The sequence below is a fragment of the Osmerus eperlanus genome, chromosome 10 (assembly GCF_963692335.1).
Source record: "Osmerus eperlanus chromosome 10, fOsmEpe2.1, whole genome shotgun sequence".
Lineage (NCBI taxonomy): Eukaryota > Metazoa > Chordata > Actinopteri > Osmeriformes > Osmeridae > Osmerus > Osmerus eperlanus.
Window position 1 is genome coordinate 195,828 of NC_085027.1, and position 27,843 is coordinate 223,670.

The 27,843-nt window shown below is 42.0% G+C and overlaps 2 protein-coding genes across 5 annotated transcripts; one reads left to right on the forward strand and one right to left on the reverse strand.

Annotated features, from left to right (window-relative positions):
- Positions 1–7,696, forward strand: slc22a18 (solute carrier family 22 member 18). Of its 2 annotated transcripts, XM_062470702.1 has the most exons (11): positions 1–117; positions 209–391; positions 718–815; positions 1,432–1,577; positions 1,988–2,120; positions 3,950–4,062; positions 4,262–4,372; positions 4,791–4,891; positions 5,151–5,252; positions 5,788–5,908; positions 6,381–7,696. In XM_062470702.1, exons 2-11 carry the CDS (start codon positions 230–232, stop codon positions 6,566–6,568), a joined length of 1,275 nt encoding a protein of 424 aa, XP_062326686.1. In that variant the 5' UTR covers positions 1–117; positions 209–229; the 3' UTR covers positions 6,569–7,696. The 2 variants fall into 2 exon arrangements, with proteins under 2 accessions (XP_062326686.1, XP_062326685.1); XM_062470701.1 differs by lacking the exon at positions 1–117 and having other exon boundaries at positions 133–391.
- On the reverse strand, positions 7,680–27,237 carry cars1 (cysteinyl-tRNA synthetase 1). 3 transcript variants are annotated; one of them, XM_062470689.1, is made up of 23 exons: positions 27,108–27,182; positions 24,876–25,124; positions 23,521–23,612; positions 23,243–23,331; positions 21,246–21,342; positions 16,808–16,906; positions 16,360–16,503; positions 15,883–16,023; positions 15,695–15,783; positions 15,151–15,272; positions 14,776–14,888; positions 14,490–14,618; positions 13,990–14,119; positions 13,725–13,828; positions 12,277–12,374; positions 11,172–11,361; positions 10,973–11,041; positions 10,802–10,883; positions 9,381–9,461; positions 9,147–9,214; positions 8,866–8,925; positions 8,480–8,563; positions 7,680–8,266 (listed from the first exon to the last, which is right to left on the reverse strand). In XM_062470689.1, exons 1-23 carry the CDS (start codon positions 27,127–27,129, stop codon positions 8,138–8,140), a joined length of 2,481 nt encoding a protein of 826 aa, XP_062326673.1. In that variant the 5' UTR covers positions 27,130–27,182; the 3' UTR covers positions 7,680–8,137. The 3 variants fall into 3 exon arrangements, with proteins under 3 accessions (XP_062326673.1, XP_062326674.1, XP_062326675.1); XM_062470690.1 differs by lacking the exon at positions 27,108–27,182 and adding an exon at positions 25,846–25,890; XM_062470691.1 differs by lacking the exon at positions 24,876–25,124 and having other exon boundaries at positions 27,108–27,237.
- Between the last annotated feature and the right edge of the window lie 606 nt (positions 27,238–27,843).

Genomic DNA, 27,843 nt, shown 5'->3' on the forward strand with positions numbered 1-27,843 from the left:
CCTCGGCTGATACCGATTTTTCAGATCAAAGTCCATAAAAAAATATGTAAAATCGTGATTAACTTGAATCTCTGTCCTTTATCACTTAGTCTTTCGTCACTGGAAGAGATTTATAAGGTAAGACGTGTCTACACCATGGAACGTAAAACTGAGATTTAACGTAGATGTAAATTACTTTTCAGTCATTTGTTCCGATCTGGGTGTTCAGATTGTTGGAATTGACCGGAAAATGAAAAGTGGAACAAATTTGGAAATGGCAGGAGTCGGTCCAAGTTCGCAGACCTCCGTTTCAGAGTTGACAACACGATCGAAGCAGAATATAATTTACGTTACCTACCTCATTGCTGCGCTGGACATTACATGGATGTTTTTACAGTTTTCTGTTACCCCTGTAAGTAGGTTTCTGTTGTAAATGTCCCAGTTGGTGAAATTACATTGACCTTTTTAGCAAGACATGTTAAACATGACCCGTGTATTTTGTTGTCATGGATGTAGCCTATTTTAAGAGAACCAAACCTGCAATAGTAATACATAAATAAATCGCCAATAGCGTGCATTATATTAATAAAATGCATCCATTAATATAATAGTAAGTTAATACAACAAACAAATAAATGATTGAGGAAATACACAGTGTGTCTGTAACTGTAGTGTTGGTGTTTTATTTTGATTTTGAGATTGCCTTAAATAGCCTAACCCATGCATTCTCTTGACTAGTATTTGGCCAGGAAACTGGGCTTTGACACCCTCTGGTTCGGTTATTTGCAAACTATGGTCGGTGTCATTCAGCTTCTTGGGGGACCTCTGTTTGGCAGGTGAGCAAAAAGTATAGATTATCATACAACCTTTTTTATGAAGTGTGGTTCCATCTATTTCTGCTATTGTCCACATTAAAGTACTCCACCATTTGTATTATTCAAAAGAAACGATCAGTGTGGATTGTTCTCAAATATAATTAAATAAACAGTAAGGTAAGTTTATTACAATGATCCTTGGAAAACGTTTTATTCTATTCTGTTATTTATGCAAATAATGCAACATTTTACAGAATAATTTGTACTGAATGCAGTAGGGTGTTGGTTTCAGTACAGTAAAGCATGTTAAGAGTTGTGTGTACAGTGTGTGTGTTGTGTGTGTGTACTGTGTGTGTGTATTGCATTTCTATATAATTCCCTGTAGGTTGAGCTGTTTGCATTTGCAAACTCAGAGAAACTTTTTATGTATATTTTATAAAGGATGTTTCAGTAAACCTTCATTATGTATCTTACTTAAAAAGTACAATTAGTACTATTGCGAAACACTTACATGCAGCATTTGGCTATTGAAAACTCACCTGGACACTTTCCAACCCTAAAAGTATACATGTCATCAGTGCCATCAGTGTTAGGACACCTGTTGCTGGATGGTCCTGATTGTTTATGTTGTTGGCAGGTTTGCAGACCTGGCAGGAGCGCGGGCAGCATTGGGTCTGTCCTGCGCCGCATCTGTCCTTTACTTTCTGTTGTTAGCAATCGCTGACAATCCTCTCATGCTCTTCATCCACAAACTCCCTGCTGCCTTCATGCATGTCCTACCCGGTAAGGCTACGCTTCCTGTGGATAGGGTGTCGTATAGCAGGGACCATAACTTGGGCTCCAGATTGATCAGATGCAAGGCATCCAAATCCCCCCTACTGTACGTTACTTTAGATTACATTACAATTTATAAAAATTATCTGATGCAGTCAAAACCAAAAGTATTGTGTTTAGGATGCTGTATTACATATAGCTTGTCTCTCTACTCACTAATTAATAACTATTCATCTGAATAGTTTCTTCATATATGTTAATCTATGTTTAGAAATTTGAAATAGCATTGACCATATCCATATGCATGGTTGTCAGCTTGATAATGTTACTGTTAACTTCTAAGGTGAGGCTGCTTGGTCATGTGACACCATGTAGTATTGGTTCCTTCATAAATGTTTTCAATCAATAATATCTCACAGGGGCCCAGATGATTGTAACAGACCTAACGGAGCCAGAGCGCAGGGCGGATGCTCTGGCCAAACTAGGAATATGTTTTGGCATCGGCATGATTGCCGGCTCCACTTTGGGTGGTTCCCTCAGCACTCATTATGGGTAGGTACTAGGTACCTGTCATTACAGGTAGGTACCTGGTCATTATGATCTAGGAGGAGGCCAGTCATGGATGGGAGAAACGCAGAGGACAAGTTCCAGTTTGTGTGTAAGGGGGGGGGGAGACATGTCGTGGGTTACTACGCATGAGTAGGAGGGAAGCCTTGTCACCACGCATGAGTAAGAGGGAAGCCTTGTCACCACGCATGAATAAGAGGGAAGCCTTGTCACCATGCATGAGTAGGAGGGAAGCCTTGTCACCACGCATGAGTAAGAGGGAAGCCTTGTCACCACGCATGAGTAAGAGGGAAGCCTTGTCACCACGCATGAGTAAGAGGGAAGCCTTGTCACCACGCATGAGTAAGAGGGAAGCCTTGTCACCACGCATGAGTAAGAGGGAAGCCTTGTCACCACGCATGAGTAAGAGGGAAGCCTTGTCACCACGCATGAGTAAGAGGGAAGCCTTGTCACCACGCATGAGTAAGAGGGAAGCCTTGTCACCACACATGAATAAGAGGGAAGCCTTGTCACCACGCATGAATAAGAGGGAAGCCTTGTCACCACGCATGAATAAGAGGGAAGCCTTGTCACCACGCATGAATAAGAGGGAAGCCTTGTCACCATGCATGAGTAAGAGGGAAGCCTTGTCACCATGCATGAGTAAGAGGGAAGCCTTGTCACCACGCATGAGTAAGAGGGAAGCCTTGTCACCATGCATGAGTAAGAGGGAAGCCTTGTCACCATGCATGAGTAAGAGGGAAGCCTTGTCACCACGCATGAATAAGAGGGAAGCCTTGTCACCATGCATGAATAAGAGGGAAGCCTTGTCTAGATTGTGTGTGTAAGGGGGGGAGACATGTCGTGGGTGTGAAGATTCCACCAGGAATCCATCTTTTAAAAAAAAATTACGGGCAGGTACCCGGTCGTTACGGGTAGGTACCCGGTCGTTACGGGTAGGTACCCGGTCTATACGGGTAGGTACCTGGTCTCTAACACCCCTTTCCCACCAAATTAGCTCAGAATTCTTGGAACCTTGGAACCATCCCACGTTTCCAACAGTTTTGAGTGGAACCATTGCTATCAAGGCTGCTTTTATTTGAATAAAATATGATTTTCCATATATTTTAATAATTACTAAAATCAATGATAAAATACATACAATGAAGTATGAAGCGTTAAAGCTGGTGTAGGCATGTTTTGCGAAGCTAGCTATTTTAGCTTCTTTTCCAAACAATTCAAACCATAATATCCCATCCCCTCCCTTCAAAGCCACTCCCACAAAACACATGAACGCGCTGCCTGACTACAGAACTACCCTTAACCCGGGAGACCAGTCTAGTAAGTCCACTAGTGAAAGGGAGCTTTTGAGAGCAGCAGTTTTTTTTTCCCACAAATTCCCCCATGTCGCATTCACATATAAAAACACAACCAACACTATTTTAATGAACATAAACATGGCTAACGTTAGTACTCACTACTTTCAAGCTAGCATGTTAGCCTGGTTGAAAACTACAATAACATGCATTAAGTGCAGGGGCAGAGTGCGCGCAGGTATGTAGGTAGTCTCGGAAATGAATGATTTGTCGTGTTTATTACAGTCCTGCGACGCCCACAGATGTCGGATTGAGTTAATATCAAATATGACAAAAAGTGCTTCTCAACAACATTGCGTACATCATCTTTAAGGTGACTCAGATTCTAGTTGTGATTTACCCTGTTGATTATTGGGTCCAAATTATGTTTTGAGAAAAGGAGAATGTCCCTTTGCAAAACGTGTCGTCAGGCCAGTTGATTCCAGCATCAGTCTGCTGATTCTTCTCCGTGATCTGCAGGGAAACCTTCACCGCCTGCGTTGCTGCTTCTGGGAGTTTCATCAGCTTAGTCTTAGTTTGGAAGTTTATCCCAAAAAACACAAAACCACAAGCTCAAGGTGCCAAAACAGATGGTAAGAGTTTGAAACTTTTTATTTCCCGTTCAACACTGTTTAGTCTTAACAGTTAATCATTCAACACTGTTTATACTTCACAGTTAATCATTCCTGTAAAGTGTTGGTCAACTTTTGAGGTATCTAACAACAGCACAACAAGAAGTTCCTTCTTACCCTGAAGGACCCTGTTGTGTGTGCTTGTGCCCATTTTCTTTAGGAAAACTTCGTGAAAAAAACATCTTTAATTTGAGTGAGATAACTAGACTGATGAGGTTTCCCAGTGTGACTAAAACATTCACAATAAAGATAATCTCAGGTTTGCCAGCAGGTAAGTGTTACATGTAAACATATATATATATAATAATCCTTGATGAGGTGCATCTTGACATGTTGTGTTTGGTCTGGATGCAGTCAGCGTTGTCCCCAGTGCTTTATTTGACTGAAACCACGTTATGTTCAGCTGGACACAATGTTGCTCATGATATTCAGGTATTTAATTAAATTCCAAGAGTTTGGAAATCTGAATTAGTCCCTGAAGGGGAGATCCAACTCTGGATGCCCTGATCTGGGATCTATTTTCATGTTGTGTTGTTGTAATATGTGATCTGTTGTTGTAATATGTACTAAGTTGGTGCTGCTCATCTTGGCCAGGACACTCTTGAAAAATAGGTTTAATATCTCAATGAGCCCTTCATTGTTACATAAAGGTTAGATCAAATAAAAGTTGTTTGCATGATCTTTTTCAGGTATTTTTCAGGTCATGTTTTCCATAATTGCAATCAACTTCTTCCAGCTGCAGCCTAAGCAGAATGGGTATCTGATGGCCTACTTTGGGCTGATGCAGATGGTAGGAACGTTTGGTGTTTGTATCAAAGTACACTTGATGAAGCCACTGACTACAAATGCCTCTCAAGGTTAATCGATGTACAGTGACAAAGTATTAAGACCATCATATTTTGCAGATATTCTGTTATGAACATATTTTAAAATGAATTACGAAGTATTTTTCCATCAATATGTAAGGTGTTACTGTTGGCTAAGAGACTAATTATTAAATAGTAAGGGTAAAGCAACACGATGGACCTGTTCTTTGCTAATGTCTGCAGGGAATCCAAGGAGTCGTCATTGGCCCTCTGACAGCAAAGTATTCTGAAAACATCCTTCTTCTTCTCTCTGTCAGCATCTCAAGTTTAGTCGGCCTGGCTCAGGTAAAGATAACGAAAACAACCATTAAACCCAGTCTAACCCTAACCCAGTCCCTAGCTACTAGTCTAACCCTAACCCAGTCCCTAGCTACTAGTCTAACCCTAACCCAGTCACTCCCTATGAAAATAGATCTAGTTAACTGAGGGGGCATTGTAATTCCAATGATGGGGGGGGGGGCAAACGAGATCAATTTAGAGACTGAAAATAACAAATTCGCTTGACTTTGTGACACAATGATGTAACAAAAGTGCCACTTTTCCAAATGCAATGTTTTCTTTGTGTTTATGTGAGCAACACACATCTTTAGAGTAGGGATGTTGGGTTTGGCCGACAACAGTAACTAAGGACACGGAGCACAATGCTGAAGCAGACCTGAGTAGGAGCAGGCTGAGCAGGGACGGTGCATTACTGCACCTCCGTGTGAATACTACACAGCTGTCTTATAAACATACTACACATGTCCTGTTTATTATTTGAATGTGTGAATGTACGTATGAATCATAAATACATTTGAATATGTGAATTTTTCTCGGGCAGGCGTACATGATGAACGTATTCCAGTTCTGCTTCATCGCCGCGCCCATGATGTTCTCTCTCAGTGTGTTCAACGTAATCACAGACAGCATGCTCACAAAGAGCGTGCCTTCCTCCGACACCGGTAAGACGGCTTCTGCTCAGAAGAGAAGGAATCTTCTCTGACCACTGAAATACCATTAGATCCTCTATTAGGACATTAGATCTGTACACTTCTGAACCTTGGTTTCCTGTTGTACTTATACATCTACAGCTCTGGAAAGAATTTAGAGACCACTGGTCCTTTTTCTTTCATAAAAAAAAGAAGTTGAGACGGACGATTTTGAGTGACGAACAGAACGGTAAAATTTGCAGTGGCCTCTGAAATTTTACCTTTCTGTTGCTCACTTAAAATTGTCCTTCTCAACTATTTTTAAATTTAAGGAAGAAGGTGTAGTAGTCTCTAAATTTCTTCCAGAGCTGTATATACAACATCTATATAAACTATTTGTACATCTCTTTGGATAAAAGCATCTGGCAAATGGATAAAATATAAAGCTTTTAAAGATATAAAATATAAAGCTTTTATATTTATAAGTTGTTGTGTGTTTCTCCAGGCACCATGCTGGGGCTGTGTGCGTCAGTGCAGTCTCTGCTGCGCACGATCGGACCAACGATAGGAGGCTTCCTGTACCACAACTACGGCGTATCTTCTTTTGGCTTTATTCAGTTTGTAGTAAACGTTGTGGTGTTAATGTTTCTGCTAAGAGATTTTGCCAGCTGTAAAAAAAATCACAGAGCTTGAGATGCTGTAGTTATATACAATATAATAGTAAATAGTTATTGTTGAGGTTATATCTGATTATAAGATGCGTTTATCTTCATGTCTGTAATAATATAGTATACACATGTAGTGCCATTTAGTTCACTTAAGCACTGAAGTTAAGATAAAGTCAAAGAGAAAAGTTGTTTGTATTAAGACCTGATAACTGCATAAACCAAAAATTGGCCAGGCCATCTTGAATATTTAAATTTCTCCTCTCACGGCACTTGCCCCCCCAAAAATCTTACCTTTGGTTAGATTCATGTGGCTTTAATACAATTTCAATAACATATTTATAGAACATTCTTTGTTTCAAAGTGCTTGCCTTTAGTTTGATATGAGAGAACTATAAAGACACTATATAAACAACTAAACTTAAACTGTGACAGAGCGGTTGAACATACTGTAAATGTCTGATTGATGGTTGGTCTTCAGGACGGATGCTCCTGATTGGTGGACAGATGGTTGGTCTTCAGTAAGGATGCACCTGATTGGTGGACAGATGGTTGATTTTCAAGAAGGATGCTCCATCTCCACAGATTTCCTAGAAGTGACCAGCAAATTCTGGAAGTGACCAGCAGGGTTAGGATATCCAAGTTTATTGGGTAACCTCCCCCAAAAACCTTCTGCATAGATTCCAATCCAAATGTTGTGTGCAAACAGTTGCTTTTTGAGATGTTACATCATCCAATCAGTCCATCTGATTTATACAGCTGCCTCAGTAAGTTCACCTAATGCTCAAAAATGTCTCTCTGACTGAGATCCTCCCATGGAGCACTTTCCTCCCATGGAGCACTTTCCTCCCATGGAGCACTTTCCTCCCATGGAGCACTTTCCTCCCATGGAGCACTTTCCTCCCATGGAGCACTTTCCTCCCATGGAGCACTTTCCAAGTAGTTTTTGTCTGACTGCAGAATTCTAACCTCACAGTCACTGTCAAATATTATGGGCAAGAGTTAAATATCACGTTAAGAGCTTTATTTGATGTTGAAATGTGAAGCTGAAAATGACCAAACTTTATGGTGCCATTATTGAGGTATTTTCTTGAAAGTACATTAATATCACAACTTCAGTCACATTAACATAGTAAATAAACAATTATAAATAGTTTATTTGATGGAATTGTTTCAATACAGATGTAATCATTCATTTATAACTATACAAACGGGAATTTAAATCCTATGAATCAGGATTTTTTTATCAACAATTACCAGAGCAACCAAAACATCAGTAGTTGATACCACAATCTGAAGCTTAATTACAAAACATTGAAGGCTTTATCTATCTGTATTTCCACCATAATTTTAAAAAGGTATCTACCTAGAAACATGGACTAACTACGACTGAGTGTTCGGTTGCTAAATGCATATTTATTTAGACATTTACCGACAAGAAAGTGGGAACATCATTTTATGAGAATTCATAACTGAAGCACTGCAGAATGTACTGCACTCCTGGACACCCTAACCCTGGAGAGGACAGCTGCTGCAGGTACGACTGGGCCCTTGGAACACCCTGGAGCTGTCTGGAGGTGCCTGGAAGCATGTTCTCTTATCTTCCATCCAGGTTCATCTGAAGGAACTCGTTGTACAGTTTCTCTTGAGCTTCCTGTAGCTTACGCAGCTTCTTGGCTTGGCCCTTACTGATCTCCTGGCCCTCAATGTCGTGCGTTGGAAGACCCTGTTGATTACAGAAGCATAGTACCGGCCTTTAGTAGGTTTTAAACAGCAATCATACACTGAAGGGCCTCATCCCATGTTACATCAAATATAACAAAACTCTTGACTAAACAGATAAGATCAGACCTATCGGTGTATAAATGGGGGACATCACTTTTGGCAATATATTTTTACACACTTATAATTTCAGATATAAAACAGTGGCCTGTCTCACCGCATCATCGAAGCTGGAATACTTGTCAGTTTCAGAGCGAAACAAGTCACAAGGTGGGATCTTCATTTTTGCCAGTTTAGTTGCCTGTGTTGAACATGCAGTAAAAAACGTATGTGTTTAACTCATGTTAAAGATGGAAGCAATTAGAAAACAAATCTGGCGAGTCAGCGCTGTACTCTGGCGAGTCAGCGCTGTACTCTGGCGAGTCAGCGCTGTACTCTGGCGAGTCAGCGCTGTAATCTGGCGAGTCAGCGCTGTAATCTGGCGAGTCAGCGCTGTACTCTGGCGAGTCAGCGCTGTACTATGGCGAGTCAGCGCTGTAATCTGGCGAGTCAGCGCTGTACTATGGCGAGTCAGCGCTGTAATCTGGCGAGTCAGCTTCTTACCTCTTGCTCCTGCTTCTTCCTGGCTGCCTCGGCCTTCTTACTCTTCTTCTCTTCCTCCATCTAAGATACAGAATTAATTCCCTCATTAGCATAATGATACAAATTTATTGTTTTTCTTTTTCGTAACCAGTAAAATAAATAAGGCCAAAAAAATTATTTTTCAACTGGAATGGTAGGAGTCAGATACAAAACATGTGAATGCAAACAAGTAATTGATCCACAGAACATGTTTACTAACATTACATCACATCATGTTGTTATGTTATCTGGTGTTTGCTCACCCTCTTCTTGTCCTCCTTCTCCTTCAGCAGCATCTCTCTGTCGACCAGCTTCACCACCGTGGGAAGACCTGAACACCAGAACAACAAAACTGAACACCAAAACCAGCCAAGTTTATGCTGGATGTGCTGTACGTCTTAGCAAAAACTTGTGTTATATATTGTACTATGTTTCCATAGGTGTGTCTACAGTAGCTCACATATTCAGAATATGGATTTGAAACAAGATGAAATTACCTTCATGGTCCTCCAGACGAACTCCCAGCTCCGGAAGCGTCTCGTCCCGCACGGCGTCGCACAGCCGCAGCACCTCACTCACTGACGACATCAACACAGTTCACTCAGCACACGCTTATATCCACGACACGTTTACTCAGCACACGCTTATATCCACAAGACACAGTTCACTCAGCACACGCTTATATCCACGAGACACAGTTCACTCAGCACACGCTTATATCCACGGCACAGTTCACTCAGCACACGCTTATATCCACGACACGTTTATTCAGCACACGCTTATATCCACAAGACACAGTTCACTCAGCACACACTTATATCCACGACACGTTTACTCAGCACACGCTTATATCCACGACACAGTTCACTCAGCACATGCTTATATCCACGACACGTTTACTCAGCACACGCTTATATCCACAAGACACAGTTCACTCAGCACATGCTTATATCCACGAGACACAGTTCACTCAGCACACGCTTATATCCACGACACGTTTACTCAGCACACGCTTATATCCACGAGACACAGTTCACTCAGCACACGCTTATATCCACGACACGTTTACTCAGCACACGCTTCTATCCACAAGACACAGTTCACTCAGCACACGCTTATATCCACGACACGTTTACTCAGCACACGCTTATATCCACAAGACACAGTTCACTCAGCACACGCTTATATCCACGACACAGTTCACTCAGCACACGCTTATATCCACGAGACACAGTTCACTCAGCATACGCTTATATCCACGAGACACAGTTCACTCAGCACACGCTTATATCCACGAGACACAGTTCACTCAGCACACGCTTATATCCACGACACAGTTCACTCAGCACACGCTTATATCCACGAGACACAGTTCACTCAGCACACGCTTATATCCACGAGACACAGTTCACTCAGAACACGCTTATATCCATGATACACAGTTCAACTCTTGATCTGCTGCAAAATGCTCTAACCACTGAGCCGTGCCAAACCACAGATTGATAAAGGCAAGACAATAGCAGCCTTTCCCCCCAGCTGTGTTCACCACATTGCACCTGTGTTCACCACATTGCACCTGTGTTCACCACATTGCACCTGTGTTCACCACATTGCACCTGTGTTCACCACATTGCACCTGTGTTCACCACATTGCACCTGTGTTCACCACATTGCACCAGTGCTAGTTTGTACTCCCAACTATTAACAAGAGTAGTTGGACTTTATAATCCTCCATAATACTACTGTAAACACAGAGTACAGGTACAACGGCAGGTTTCAAAAACAGTGACAGTAAATTAAACTCACTACTGTATGTGTAAAAATATATTTTATAGCCCTGAAAATGTCACTTTTGTTAATCGTTTCTGATGGAAATGCAAAAAACACAGCAGAGGATAAAACATGAACAAAAAATTACCTTTCTGCTCTCTGGCAATTTTTCGAACCCCCTCTCTGAAATGTGACAGAACTTCCAGATAAGGCATCACTGTGCTCTCCAGCTGCATGTAGAAACAAAACGATGTTTCACTTAAACATTTAAATTAGGGGCAAGATGGGAAATATCAACGGTTATAAACTCCATACTTACATCAACAGACTGGCCTTTTCTTCCAACAGCAAATCCAATAGACTCTGTCCCTTCAATAGCTCCAAATGTCTACAAACAAAAAGGGTTCAACAGATGAATGGCCTTCTGTTCTCCATCTCTCGGTCCACACACACACTCTGACACACACACACACACACAACAGGTGCTTGAGTCTACAGAAGCATAAACACCGGTTTACCCTGAGCATATCAGTGAGATAAACAGCGACACTCTTGATGAGCAGACGGTTGGGCTGCAGCTTGGAGGTCTTCTTGCTGGCGATGTAGGTGTTGCTAAGGCTGACCAGTGCTCGCATCTCCTCCATAGCAACACGCGTATCCACATTGTCACACAGAGCTTCGTGGACAAGGAGCTTCCTTTGGGAGAAACTACACAGCAGACAGGACCACAGGAATGTAGAATAAATACAAAACATGGATATAATTAGCAACCTTTTCCAAAACAACACACTGGAGGGGATTTGAACCTCCAACCCAATGATCTCCAGTCAAAAGCTCTAACCAAAGAGCTATACTCACACACAGGGATGAGTTTGACAGATTTGATTTGTCAATCACTATGAATGTCCTAACCCTGTTCTGCTGTTCACACCTCCATGAGTCTGGGACTGAGGCCTGTGAGCAGCTCAGATCTGCAGGCTTGTGTTAAACTGAGCCTCAGAACTTCTGTCTATTGTTCCGAATTGACTCAGCAAACCAGGGAAACACACAAATCAATCAAACTTTATTTATATAGCAGATTTCATACCAGAAGGCAACACAATGCGCTTCACAGCAGGGAGGGGGATAAAAACACTTGTTTGACACAAATTTTCCAGAAGGAAGAAAAAAACCACATCACGTATTAGGGCCAATATAGGATAAATGTATCCTATATTAGCACACACAGACTTCAACAGACCCTAACCCAGGTGCCTCTAACCCAGGTGCCTCTAATCCAGGTGCCCCTAACCCAGCTAACCCTAACCCAGCTAACCCTAACCCAGGTGTCCCTAACCCAGCTAACCCTAACCCAGCTAACCCTAACCCAGGTGCCTCTAATCCAGGTGCCCCTAATCCAGGTGCCCCTAATCCAGGTGCCCCTAATCCAGGTGCCCCTAACCCAGTTGACCCTAACCCAGTTGACCCTAACCCAGTTGACCCTAACCCAGCTGACCCTAACCCAGCTGAACCTAACCCAGCTGAACCTAACCCAGCTGAACCTAACCCAGCTGATCCTAACCCAGCTGATCCTAACCCAGCTGACCCTAACCCAGCCTGGTGGGCAACTTCTTGGGTACCAACCTCTGGTTGAGATCCATCTCTGCTGATTCCCACTTCTCAAACTGCCCTGTGATGTCTCGAGGAGCACGCAGGAGGTCTTTAACTGTGAGAAAAAACTCCTGTGGAGAGAGGGGGGGAAAAGTGATTGTGAACAAATTGCTACAAACTTAAATTGTGTCATTTATTATGTTTATATTAGTGGTGGGCATAGATTAATTTTTTTAATCTAGATTAATCTCACTGTAATCTTGGCGTTAATCTAGATTAAAATGGCTCATTTGAATTCCGCCGAAGGCATTCAGAATATGTGTGCTACCCAAATAATGACCAGAAGTAAGTCTTTGAGAACGGGTTTCTCAAGCCAGGTGGCGCATTAGACCAGGAGCTCATCTCCTGTTTCCAAAATGCATCACAAACTGCTTGAGAAAACTTTTCTACTATGATAATTGGTGATGAAAATAAATTATGTTCAATAAGATGTACTTGTGTTTATTAACTGTTTATTAGATTAGTTAGCTTGGCTGATAAGAGCTGTGCTGACGGGCTTGCCTCGGTTGCACTCAAACATCGTAGTTTGACGACGATTCTTCCCCTGCGCTACATCAGTGCTTGGCCCGGCATCTTTGCGTTTAGGTGGTATTTGAGACTGGAAAAACTCCTACAGTAAACTAATTCTGCATAGCACAAGGTGCAAACAACCTTTGTCTTGTCGAGGTTTCCATTGGGAAGCTTCTTAAAAATACATTTTCCCTGAAGCAAACCAGGCGGCTTCATAGCTGCATCCATGTTAGCACGTCACGTTTGATGTGATAATTTCCTACACAAGGCAGACACAGGTTCGAAGACTTGTTCTCGTCCCCTACAGTGCAATTCGGCTAGGTATACATCCGCGCTAAAATATCAAGGTGAAAGTCATCATAGCTTGCGTAATAGAGACCCAGCTCCCTACCCAACTTTGAGAATAGATTAACGGCGATATTATTTTTATCGCCGATAAGAGTCGCAGCGCGCCCACCACTAGTTATATCACAATTTCCTCACCAGTTAATTCACTCATCCACAATGAATGAGTGCCAGTTTCCCAGATGGTTTTACCAGTTTACTAAACCTAACCGAGGTACGGGGGGGACTAACAGAAACAACATCCCTGATATTTGTACAGCCATTGAAATATTTATCTCCATCTCTCAAGTTATTTTCGTAAAAATCTAGTACAGCTCAAGAAAAAATTGAGAGACCACTGCATCTTTTATTTATTTATTTTATTTTTTAAGTTGAGAAGGACAATTTTAAGTGAGGAACGGTTGCGTTCCTCACTTCTTCTCAACTATTTTTAATTGAAAGAAAAAGGTGCAGTGGTCTCTCAATGTTTTCCAGAGATGTAGGTATTGTACTTCATTTAAGTTTATTGCAACTTTGTAATGCTGAGTAAAGGGTGGGCTGGCTGTCAGACATGTTGCATCACGTACGTTCATGAACCTCTCGTACTGGATGGCAGCCTCCATGGTGTTGGCAGAGTAATCCAGGGTGTCCTTCCAGGAGTGCATGAGGAAGGCCAAACGCAACTGCCGAGCTAAGCACACACTGCTGTTAGTACAAACCATTTAGTTTTAGTCAAACTTGAAAAGATAAACTGGTTATTATGGTTATTGTTTACTTTGCCAACTAAATATCCTGTCCCACACCTGTGTATGTGTGTTAATGTGTGTGTGCGTTCATATCCATGGAGATTACCGGTATTCTTGGCCAAGGCATCTTTAATGGTGATAAAGTTCTTCAGAGACTTTGACATTTTGCATCCTGCAATCGTCAGGTGACCAGTGTGCAGGAAGTAGCGAACCCAGTGATCATTCTCAAAGTAAGCCTGTTGGACGATAGATTCAAATAAACAGCCCATCTTCCAGTGGCCTTCTTATTGGTGCGTCAGCACGTAAATTATAATAAGCTGTGGTTAATTATGGATATCTTTAATCCATTAGAAATGTAGGCTACACTATATATAGCACATCAATGATATGGTCTCCTAGAAGAACTGGATATGCCAAAAACTTTTTTTTAAATCCTTTTAGAAAAAATTATGTTCACAATATCTGAAACTTTGCTCTCCATCTCCAGAGACGTGATTTCACAACCTGCAACAGTTACTGGATCTCTAGGCTCCATCTAACCCTGACCCACCTTTTAGGTTAACCCTGACCCGCCTCTGACAGACATGGACACTAGGGCCATCTTACCTCTGACTGAGCCAGTTCATTGTCATGGTGAGGGAACCGGAGATCGAATCCCCCCCCGTGGATGTCCATGGACTCTCCCAAGATGGACCCAGCCATGGCAGAGCACTCAATATGCCACCCTGGACGGCCCTGTTACAATACAAAACAAGACTTTTATAATAAGGAAGCCATAATCTGTGGGGGGGGGGGAATACAAACAGATGTTGCTCATTCCATCTGCAGAGAATTTTCAGGGTTATGGGCTAAACTGGACTGGATGTTTAAAGAAAGGAGGGCGATGGTTCACCTTCCCCCAGGGAGAATCCCAGGACGGCTCGCCAGGCTTGGAGGCCTTCCACAGGGCAAAGTCGTTCTGGGATTTCTTCTCGCTTAGCCGATCGGCAGAGATGCTCAGGTCTCCTAAGGGACAGGATAGAAATAAAAACAAGACCCCAAACAGGGGTGGAGGGGGTTAAGGTACATTAAGACATCTCTCTCCCCCTAACCCCATCCCCATCAGTCTGCTGGATCACACACACAACATATCAATATCAGAAAACATCGGATCCTTTATTTGCTACTGTCCTTTTTATCTGCATTATTTGTAAGTCACTTTGGATAAAAGTGTTGATATTATGAATATGCTAAATGTAAATGTTCTCCTTCAAATCCACCAACGTACCTTCTCCTTCCTGCAGTGCCTTCTGATCACCAACCGCTTCAGGAACAAGCTTGGCGTAGGAATGATGCGGGCAGGTGTCAAACTTGGCCGTGTCAAAATAAACAGAACCATTCGATGCGTACCTGATGCAAATGATAGAATTAGGCGTAATGTCGAACACCTTTAGCAATTCTCAGAGCTGTAGGTAAGGTTGGAGCTGAATAAAGTAGTTTTGATCTTTAAATTAGTATTTAAAGTATGATATACTTACTAAATATTGTTTGATTTTATTAGACATCTTAACACTTCCTCACCAATAATGTATAAGGACAACCAAAGCTACAATAAAGTGGTTGAAAATGCGAAATGTTTGTAGCATCTGCTGAGTGCCAGATAAAGAGTAGGGGAACACTAAGACGTCAAGAAGTCAATTACGAATTTTACGAAATTGTAAAATATTACGTCCTTCGAGTGTTTATTTTTTTATTTGAACAACAGTATTGACAGTGATTAGCGTACAGATTTACTGAATCCTGTGAGGGGAATTAGAGAAGCTATGTCTTACCCATAGCCATTGCTGAATATTTTCTTCACAAACTCCACAATCTCTGGAACGTACTCGCTGACTCTAGTCAGCACGTCCGGGGGCAACACCTGCACGACAGACAACACTGGCATTAGCCGATGGCCAGATCATGCATCTGGTCTGATTTCAATGGAACGGCAGAATGAGGACGTGGAGGTGTGACATACATTCAAGGCGTCCATGTCCTTGTGGTACTCTCCTTCCCAGTAACTCGGGAGAAGAGAGAATATGGAGTTCTCTGTAACCTGACTGCCAAACTGGTTATCCAACCAATCAGAAAGCAGGTCTTTGGCTTCTTCCAACAACACCTAAACAAAATCAGAAAATAACTACTGATTGGGCTGGTTTAGCAAAACCTCGTAAGGCACGCTTCCAAACAACAATACAACATGCGTAAGATTGGCCTTTCCTGAGAATTGCATTTTGGGATACGTCTCTACCAACGACATACTTCTATTTGGTCAGTGTTTTTGAAAAATGATTCATGGGTTAGGGTAGATTTGACCACAGCAGCACTATTTCGTACCTTGGTCATTTCACTCAAGCTTTAGAGCATACAGCACATAGCAACAACGTAGGTACAAGACCAGCCTAACTAACGTACTCAAACTCAACACGAGGTGGATGTTGGCTGAAGGTCTCACCTGTGCCCTGCCCTGTACATCTGCCTGTTGATGCTCCAGTGCCCTCTGCAGGGGTACCAGCGCTGCAGCTACGCCCGAGTCCAGGGTCTCCAGCATTCGCTTCTTATCTGGGTCTGTGGTCTCGGCCAGTTTGGCCTGGAAGGGCTTGGAAACACAAGTTCACACATGAGGGTTTTGTACCTGCGAAGACATACACCCTTCCATCAACCAGACCTGGAGGTAAACTAGAGGCCAGACTGAAATTAGGAAAATAAATGTTGCTTGTTTACAGGAGTCCTAAAGAGTGCCTAGAGATGTCAGTGTTTACTTATTTTTATTTCCACCCCCAAATTTGAAAAATTGTGCATTTTGTCCTAAGATGTTGGGGGACAACACAGCCTTTTTACGTTTGTTGTTTATTTAATGAGAACCAGTTGCTGTACCCAACTAGAAATGGTAAATGTCTTACCACTCTGGCGTCCAGAACCTCCTGCAGTATCTGCGCAGGCTGTGGGTTCTTCTCCTTGTACTGCTCAAACAAGTAGTTCTGTCTGGCACGCTTTATTATCTGGAAAATAAGATTACAAAAATTATGATTGGCAATCTACTCAATTAATCAATTTATACATTTAGTCATTTTTTTTATACAACCCCAATTCCCAATAAGTTGGGACACTATGTAAAATGTAAATATAAAACAGAATGCAATGATTTGATTGATCTCAAAAACTCGTATGTCATTCACAATAGAAACAAAAGGCACAACATTCCTCTCCCACAACTGGGGGGTGTTCCATCAACGTCGCTAACGCAAGTCGCGCTAACACGAATAAGTCTCACTTGGGTAAACGTCAATTTAGACTTAAGCCTCAAGCCGTTCCACTAACGTTCAGTTCCACTAACAGGCAAAGCTAATTCAAGCTAGACCTCAAAAAGCTTAGACTGTGCATCCCAGATCAGGCGATCGTTGAAAAGAACAGTTATGTCACAAAAAGCAAAGCGTAAACCAGCAGAGTGGTGTTATTTTCAGCAGCGTAAATTGCTGAAACTGTTCTGACAGTAGCCTATGGCCAATATTCTCAACAGGAAATAAGTATTATTGCACAGATCCAGCACAGACTTTCAGATTAGAAGGTGACCCAAACTGTAGCACACTTTGCCTGGCAGAATAGTCATTTAAAATTGCTCAGCATGACTAAGAATATATCATTATTATATTACGCGTGCATATTTAATCAAAATCCAATTATTACTATTCTGGTTGACAGTGTACGGACAGCTGCCCCAGATTTCCAATTAACATAGTCTGCCTCCACATGTCCATATGGGGCTTGGACAGTGGCAGACTGTGGCTGTTTGAAGAGCAGGGGACAAACTATAAAGGGTTGCTACTGCACGACATGGGCTCTCACCAGTGTAACAATGGGAATGGGACGACACCTCAAGTGTCGTCACAGCCTCACTTTGGGAAAGCTTGCCCTAGTGGGCACATTGTAGGGGAGACTGTTGGGCACAGCATCTAATCGTGTTCTTTGGAAAGGGCACCATTTGGGACACTGTCAAGTAGGGGCAGCATAAAGGGCACTTCATAACAGCACCATTTTCCATTGGAAGTAAGAGCACGGGAACAGTCAAATTTAGACCATTGTAAGGGCACCTTATAGGGTACTGCATTACATTTTTTCTACTATAAGGCCGTGTTCACACTTGACTTTTTTTTTGAAAAAAGCGCTGCCTTCAGTGCCTTTTGAGCGATTTCAGCGCGAGAATTCTGAAACCTGAACGGGAATCATACATTCTAGCGATACATTATTATCCGTTATTTTCCGATGGTTACTTATTGATAGCTAGCTACTATGGCGAATAAAATGCAATTACTTGCTTTAGCTTTGGCGTTTGAGGAGCCATAGCCTTGTAACTAAGGTAGAAGGTTACGCGTACCTACTCTCCTCGTCCTGATTGGTCAGCTGACAGAAAGGCGCTTGACGTCACCCAGCGCTTTTCTGAAAAGTTGAGAAAATTGAACTCAAAAAAGGCGTCGGGCGCTGCGCTTTTTTAGAAGTTTTTAAAAGTCGCCTTTTTCCTTTTCCCATAGGGTTGCATGTAAAAAGGCGCTGAAGGCAGTGCTTTTTTCTGAAAAAAGAAGTCAAGTGTGAACACGGCCTAAAGGAACTCATTAAGATATGTTTTTAAAGTTATATAGGGTACACTGTCATTTATTGCGTGGGGCATCCTGGGCACTCAAGCATATTTCAAAATGTGAATGGCAGACAGTAGGGCACTTGGTCTCATTATTGCCACTCTAGAGGGCATTTTAGAAATGCTTTTTTAACCCTGGGGGCACCAGGCATCCACCCCCTGAGACTTCCAGTGGGCCTGGATACACCCACGGGGACAGTATATTGCACCTATAACATTGGGGAAGCCAGAAGGAGGATGAAGTAATATAGAGGCTTGTCAACATTTAGGCTACTTTAAACGATGAAAATACTTTATACAATTGAATAAAAAGTCTCCTTGATTCTTTCTGTTTCAAGATTAACTGGAAAACTGGTGATAATATTCAGGTACTGCTTTGGATCAAGGTATACCCTTCATATTTCCTGGCATAGTTCCCTGTTCAAGAATGTCCCACATGCAAAGACACAGAGATGCAGACAGACTGAACAGTGGTCAAGGCTTGGCTACAGTGAGTTTGCTTCCTTGTGTGTGATTCCAGCAGACTACATAGTCTAGGCCTACCTACAGACTGCAGTATACTACCCTCCTTTCTACTATTATAGTCTACTACTCTCCTTTCTACTACTTTCTAGTTAGACCGAAGAACAGTTTCTCTTCCGTTTTCAGATCAAGTTTTAATGGGCGGAGCCAAAAATGCCCTATCTACGTCATTTCGCCCCATCTACGTCAGATCACTGAATGGCTCCTGCTGCTGTACTGTTATTGTAGCCTACATCAGCTAGCTAGCTAGCTTCAGGATGTCTCCCACCACCCGCAACTGAATCTTCCATGGATGCAAGAACTCCAGCTGCGCTGCAACGCCATTTGAGTTCCCTATTGATAATGAAAGGAAAAATAGGTGGATAGATTTTGTGAAGAGCCACGCTCATGGAAAGCTTTGGATAAACTCCAACAGCCGCCTCTGCGCCACTGACCATTTCACGGCGGACAGTTTTAACATGGACCAGAGACAGACGGGGTTCACCAACATACGGCTTCTCTTGCAGCGCGGAGCCGTACCGAGCATCGGCCCCCCGGACGTTCATCCTCCGGTCGCACCTGGACCACCTGGTCCACTGCCGCCAGCAGTTCATCACTCAGTTCTGTGTGCTTGTTATAATTATACTAGATAACTTTTCCAGAGGTATCTCTGCTATAATTAGTGCACACCGCTAACTTGATATTAGGCTACTCAGTGTCGAATGAAGGTATTTTAGTGAAATGGTAGCTAATGTGCTAGAAGTAGTTGGAGAGCTCATTGTCTGCTGTCTCTGTTGTAAATGTTTACTCCTGTGTTACAGCTCAGGGCAATATTTCATTTATATGCATCTGTATGTTTCACTCATTGAACAAATACATTCTAATTCTATACAGTTTTGTTCGGCTTGACGTAGCGTCCATTATCTGGGTCGTAGGTAGCTTACTTGAGAGAGGCGGCGCCTTCCAGCGAGGGGGCCGAGCTTCAGCTCCTTCAGGCGACACGCCCCCCCCAGTCTCGAACAGAGAAGACTGCTGATTTTCTTACGATTTCAAAGCCTAATTTAACATACTTGTCTGTGTTTTTTTCATTCGAATTTGGATGGGTAGTTAATAACACATTATTCTGTGGTGTGGTGAACTTGAAACTCGTTTTTAATTCCACTTTACAGGGTCTTTAAGAGTTGCTAAAGTGTTTTTATATATATATATTTTTTTTTTAAGAATGACAATAAAATCTATGTAGATAAACTATGCTTGGCCTGCTGAACCTATACCTCTTCCACAGATACTGGTCAGGGAAGCATTACTTCTGTCTCTGAAGACCCTTGGGGCTGGTGGGATAAACGCTCTTTGTATAATCTGAGCACCTTCATCCACCACAGGGTTGTCAGAGAACGTATACGCCATACTTGATTGTAACTTGTCTAGACGCTCTGCTTAGTTTCTAAGGCCTTATTTTATGTCAATTAACCAATGGCTTTTGAAAACAGAAAATACATTATTTCTTAACTTGTTTATTTAAATTAATACATTCTTTGGAGATGAAGTAAACACGTAAATTCATCCATGTCTGCACTTCAAAAAGTCTTCACTTATGTTTCCGAACACAGACTTTGCGGACATTCCAGTGCTTTGCGCGCTGGAATTTACTCGACGGAACTGTGTTTTGAGATTCTGTTTCCGCCAGTTTGAAATTATTTGCAACACATCTTAATTTAGCTCGACTTTTAGCCTGACACTGAGCAGGCTAGTTCAGAAGTATAAATTACCTTGGTTACGTAGCTAGAACTAGAATAAGCCTTTTTAATGGAACGGAACTCTCGCTGAAGTAAGTGAGACTTGTCGAAATAAGTCTCGCTTTTCCTTAATCGACGTTGATGGAACACCCCCCTGGTCTCCTCAGTTCCCAGATACAGACTGTTGTTAAAAGAAGAGGGGATGCTACACAGTGGTAAACATGGCCTTGTCCCAACCTTTTTGAAACATGTTGCTGCCCTCAATTTCTAAATTACCCTATTATTTCCTTAACATTGTACATTTCATCAGTTTAAACATTAGATATGTTTTCTATGTTCTATTGTGAATAACATATGGGTTTATGGGATTGGCAAATCATTGTATTCTGTTTTTATTTGTTATTTGACACGTCCTGACTAATGGAATTGGGGTTGCTAAATTTGCACAAAGTGATCAAATGGTAGTCTTACTTTATCATCAATGTCTGTGATATTCATGCAGTAGTGGACGTCATACTTGAAGTAATTCATCAGTATTCTTCTGAGGATATCGAAGGAAATGTAAGATCTGAAAATGAAGGTTAAGATTAAATAAACGCGTATATTTGTTCCAACAGTAAAACTAAATCACTGAAAGGTTCTAGACTGCCACCAGCTATTGAGGTCTCCTACAGGTCTATCTACAGGTTCCGGAATCTCACAACAGTTACATACAGTTAGGTCCATAAGTATTTGGACATTGACACAATTTTCATCATTTTGGCTCTGTATACCACCACAATGGATTTGAAATGAAACAATCAAGATGTGCTTTAAGTGCAGACTTTCAGCTTTAATTTCAGGGTATTTACATCCAAATCAGGTGAACGGTGTAGGAATTACAACACATTTTATATGTGCCCCCCCCCCTTTTTAAGGGACCAAAAATAATTGGACAAACTAACATAATCATAAATCTAATTGTCACTTTTAATACTTGGTTGCAAATCCTTTGCAGTCAATGACAGCCTGAAGTCTGGAACCCATAGACATCACCAGACGCTGGGTTTCGTCCCTGGTGATGCTCTGCCAGGCCTCTACTGCAACTGTCTTCAGTTCCTGCTTGTTCTTGGGGCATTTTCCCTTCAGTTTTGTCTTTAGCAAGTGAAATGCATGTTCAATTGGATTTAGGTCAGGTGACTGACTTGGCCATTGCAGAACATTCCACTTCTTTGCCTTAAAAAACTCTTTGGTTGCTTTCGCAGTATGCTTTGGGTCATTGTCCATCTGCACTGTGAAGCGCCGTCCTATGAGTTCTGAAGCATTTGGCTGAATCTGAGCAGATAATATTGCCCGAAACACTTCAGAATTCATCCTACTGCTTTTGTCAGCAGTCACATCATCGATAAATACAAGGGAACCAGTTCCATTGGCAGCCATACATGCCCACGCCATAACACTACCTCCACCATGCTTCACTGATGAGGTGGTATGCTTTGGATCATGAGCAGTTCCTTCCCTTCTCCATACTCTTCTCTTCCCATCATTCTGGTACAAGTTGATCTTGGTCTCATCTGTCCATAGGATGTTGTTCCAGAACTGTACAGGCTCTTTTAGATGTTTTTTGGCAAACTCTAATCTGGTCTTCCTGTTTTTGAGACTCACCAATGGTTTACATCTTGTGGTGAACCCTCTGTATTTACTCTGGTGAAGTCTTCTCTTAATTGTTGACGTTGACACAGATACGCCTACCTCCTGGAGAGTGTTCTTGATCTGGCCAACTGTTGTGAAGGGGTTTTTCTTCACCAGGGAAAGAATTCTTCTGTCATCCACCACAGTTGTTTTCCGTGGTCTTCCGGGTCTTTTGGTGTTGCTGAGCTCACCAGTGCATTCTTTCTTTTTAAGAATGTACCAAACAGTTGATTTGGCCACACCTAATGTTTTTGCTATCTCTCTGATAGGTTTGTTTTGATTTTTCAGCCTAACGATGGCTTGCTTCACTGATGGTGACAGCTCTTTGGACTTCATATTGAGAGTTGACAGCAACAGATTCCAAACACAAATACCATACTTGAAATGAACTCTAGACCTTTTATCTGCTCCTTGTCAATGAAATAACGAACTCCCTTTATGAGGGAATAACATACACCTGGCCATGGAACAGCTGAGCAGCCAATTGTCCAATTACTTTTGGTCCCTTAAAAAGGGGGGCCACATATAAAATGTGTTGTAATTCCTACACCGTTCACCTGATTTGGATGTAAATACCCTGAAATTAAAGCTGAAAGTCTGCACTTAAAGCACATCTTGATTGTTTCATTTCAAATCCATTGTGGTGGTATACAGAGCCAAAATGATGAAAATTGTGTCAATGTCCAAATACTTATGGACCTAACTGTAAATAAAGTATTAATGACCTATGGTAAATGTTTTTCCTGACCTAGCAATTCTGCCTGGCTTTACCTAGTGTAATAATGCTGAGTGAATACCTGGCATGTCCCATGTGTGAGGCATCGTAGACGGTCGGCCCGCATGAATACCACAGCACCTGCTTCCCATTCTGCGGAACAAACAGCTCCTGCAGAAAGAACACATCCTTATTCATGCATGTGAAACACCACATCTTAACAGCCTCTCTCTCAGTGTGCAGAGATTACAGCCCCCTACAGCCGCCATGGTCAACTACACTGACTGTACATCTCCATTGAACATTGGTCCCAACAAGTGTAGTTAAACAAGACCACACACACACCGCGGTAAACCTCACCTTTGTGCGTGTTAGACTATTGTACAGTCGCAGTTCTGCAACATTTGTTCCAACTGGTGCCGACCAGGAAGGCTGTTCTCGTTTTGCTTTACCTGAAAAAACAGAACAAAATGACAGGATCATTTCTTGTCTATTTAAAAAAACACTATCAGGTCCATCTTCCTTCTGCAGCAGTCAGGAAGCTAATGCTCCTCATTTTATATTTTCATGCCACCTCAGATGTGTTTTACGTAGCCTGAGCAGTTTTAAACAGGATAGGGTTAGGGTTAATATGCTTGTCAAAATAGCAATAAGAATTCCCAACATAGCCATATTCTTTCCAAAGACAAAGAGCCGAAAAAAACGAAACACTGGGCCATTTGCCGAGATCAGACCGTGATCGGCTGGCCAAGATCTCTTCCCAACCAGTGTCGGGCCGGTTCTATAGCCTAGGCCGGAAATCAACTGAATGTGAATTACGTGTGTTTGTATTAATTTGACATTTATAACATTTCGCAAATCAATTGCCTTATTTGTATGAAAAAAAAGACCTACGGGCCTGTGAACGATCTCCAACGGGGTGGCAGAACATTCCAGAAGAACTAGTCAGGTGGCTGAGCGGTTAGGGAATCGGGCAAGTAAACAGAAGGTTGCCGGTTCGATTCCCCGCTGTGAAAAAAATTACGTTGTGTCTTTGGGCAAGGCACTTCACCCTACTTGACTCGGGGGGATGTCCCTGTACTTCGCTCTGGATAAGAGCGTCTGCTAAATGACTAAATGTAATGTAACTACAGCACCAGGCTTCAGGGTTAGGAGCCAGGGTTGGTTAGCACCAATCAGGCATCCCAGTAGACAGATGGAAGTCCTTCTCAGTAAAAGCCCGCTTGGGAGTTTGGTAAAGGGACTCAGATTGTGAGAAACAAAGACTGAACTTGTGAATGCCAAACATGTCTGGAGAAACCAGTTACCAGTCACATCTCTACCGTTAGCCTAGTGGTGAACATCAAGCAGTGGGGTGGTTTTTCAGGGAAGGGGAGAGAAGCCAATATTGAGGGAGAGATGGAAAGAACAATGATGAGAGGGATCCTTACTGGAGGTTCAACCGGAAACAGGAGTTCTCTCACCCTTGTAGTGAAATGAACATGTTTCACGTCAGTATCACATTTTTAATACCTACACTAACGGGCATTTTTCCATGTGAGAATAGTCTATGCAAATCAACATTCAATGAGGTATTGTCAATTAAAGGTTATGGTATTGTGAATCTGTCATTTTCAATAAAAATTGACCTGGGAATCCTAGCAATCATGGACAGGTATGGTTCCAGTGGGTCTGCACTAACGTTGAGAATCCCTGACCTCTAGATGTCTACTCACAACTGCTCTCTGGGCAGGGGCCAGTCTGGGGGCTGGTCTGGGGGCCCCCCAGCAGGGCTGCTATGTGTCTGTACCAGCGCAGGGCGTGCGTGTGTTCTGCAGCCGGGGCCCTGCAGAGAGCCCAGAAGGCCTTGTGGTCGGCCTGAGATGGCCTGAACCCGGACAGGTAGCTTCGGGAGCTCAGGTACGCATTCAGGGCTTCCAGGCTGCCCTCTTCTCTCTCAAGCAGCAAGACACCAAAGTCAAAGGCTGCAGAGACAAGAGGGCAAACATGCACATTCAATTACTAGTCCACTACACTTTTACAACAATAACTCGCTGGATGAGCGTGCAAGAAAAATATAATAGAAAATGCCTGTAGGGAAGTGGATTTTGTAGAAGTTTCCAGGTGAAGAAAAGCGTACTTTATTTGCAGCATTTTTTCTTTTAATGCAATTTAGTTAAATGCTATGTATAAAAATTGCATAAGTTATGCCTATGCAATTTTCCAGTGTAAATCTGAACCAGTCCTACACAAAGAAGGTTGGTGATTCAAACCTTCAATGGCTAAGCCTACAATTGATCACAAGAGGCATTGGAATGACAATTACTTTAAAAGCCATATTTCCCAGAATGTGACATTTCTGCAGTTGGGCAAGAGGCCAGAGGCAGTAGGGCTAGAGGCAGTTTACTAAAGGATAAGACTGACGCTGTAAAAATACAATAAAATGTTGCGAGGTAGAAGCATAAACTGTTTAGTTTTGCTCCACCAATGATCAGGCAGCATACCCTAGCGTTTTGGAATGATACCGCATCAAGTTCTGCAGTCAGCCCTCACAGTAATAGAAGAACACAATCTGATGCCCAGATGAAGGTAGACCAACACGGCGCTCAGAGGGCTAGTATCCTAGTGGGGTTTCACTTCCATGCTACTCTGCTGTTTGAAACCAAGTACTGGTTAATTGGTGCCAGCAGACGCAGCAGGTCTCACCTGACTCATGATGGGACATAAAAGACCATGTCTCAAGTCATTGTTATACCTAAAAGTACATTTGGAAATAAAGTTGTTAAATTCTAAATCAGTGGTCAACAAGAAACCTCAACAATTGCACAATTGTAACACAAATAGGCAATGATTTTTTGTGAAGCCTAAAAGGCTGAGATGGAAAGTGGCACTTTCCTAAACCACCTCCATATGATTGTGTGTGTGTGTGTGTCAGAGAGAGAGCGTGTGTCCGGGTGCCAGCGTCACCAGGCTCCCCTCGTCTCCCAGTCCTCTAACCCCACCTAACACATGTTGGTACTTCTGGTTATTACGGAAGTCCCAAGCCCCCAGAACTTTAAGGTAATAAAATAATCCCCATATTAATGGGGATTGCATAAATCTATGAAAGATGGGCATTTTCACTCAGCCTTATACCCTAAATGCCACAAATCCTTCAATAGTGTTTACCAATAACCCACTTGCAATTAGGTAATTCGATCAGTTTGAATGATTATCGTAAATGTTGATCAATTAACTACTTTACAAGAAAGTCAAAGGCTAGCTAGGTATTTGTAGGGTTGCAGAGGTGGAAAATTAATGTAAGGTTTCCGGGACATCACATGAATTTCTTTAGCTTTTTACAAATATTGCTAATAAGTGTTATTTTCCATTACATTCGAGTACCTTAACTCTACAGTTACGAGGTTTGCTTGTATGCCCTCAAATACATTTGCATGTTATTCATTTAAGCCCAATATTTGATTCCAGATGCCACTATGCTGCAATTATTCATGTTATTTACTGTTGAGCTAAATTCCTTTTCATAGCTAAGCCTGCTCCTACACGGAGATCTTGTGTGTCTGGTCGTCTCTAGTCTTATTATTCAGTAGCAAATGTGTTTTCGTCATCTCAACAGTATCACTTCTGTCTTCCTCTCACTCTCCTTTTATTTCCTCACATCATCAATCCACAGATAACCTATGTAGGTTTAAAGCAGCTGCTACAGCTATCTATTTACTTATTTGTAAACTACACACGGGCGTGTGAAGACATTAGCATACGACTGACTAGATTGTAATTATTCTGACTAGATTTACTAGCTGTTGAGCTAGCTGCTTTCGTTTCGGCACGTGTGTTAGGTTAACCCACACAAGAGAGGTGCATTGATGATGCTCGTTTATAAAATCCTAGTTATTTATGGACTTATAAAAAAAATCAACATTCAGAATCTATGCCAAAACAACTGTCGATGTTACCGTGCAAATTACCTTGTTCTTCTGTGCTTGCCATGACAGTCGTTGTCTGTCGTTTCTGTCTGATGCAACTATAACGTGTCCGGAAAAGGCAGCTATAAAAGTACAGTCAAACTGGTCTCTATAGCCCTCAAAAGCATTTCCGGTTTTGCGATTTCGCCTTCAAAATAAGAGCATGGCCTGAAACGTGCATAACGTCTGTGAATTCGGCGGGAAAACGTGTGTTTCTGGAGCAACCTGAATTTCCGAAACTTGAATTTTGGGATCAGATAAAAAATTTTTTTTACATTGAAATAAATTCATATTTCAATTTTAAACAGGTGAATTTAAAACCAACAAATTCGGTGGTGTTTAAATTTCAATATTAAGTATTCAATGCATGAAATATTTTACATTATGTCACTGATTTGCTTCCATACTGGACCAATTAGTGAGAATATCTGACCAAGCTATTGTGCCTTTTCTATATGTGAGTCAGATTAAAGATGGTGAGAGGGATCACCATCTTTAGACCTTTACCAATGTGGCGGTGGGTGGGGATGCTGTTTCTTACCCTTCAATTTTTTCACAAAATCGCATACAGCACCTTTAAGTAATAACCTATACAGTAAATTATGTTTTTTATATATATATATATATATATATATACTGTATATATATAAATACAGTGGGGAGAACAAGTATTTGATACACTGCCGATTTTTCAGGTTTTCCCACTTACAAAGCATGTAGAAGTCTGTAATTTTTATCA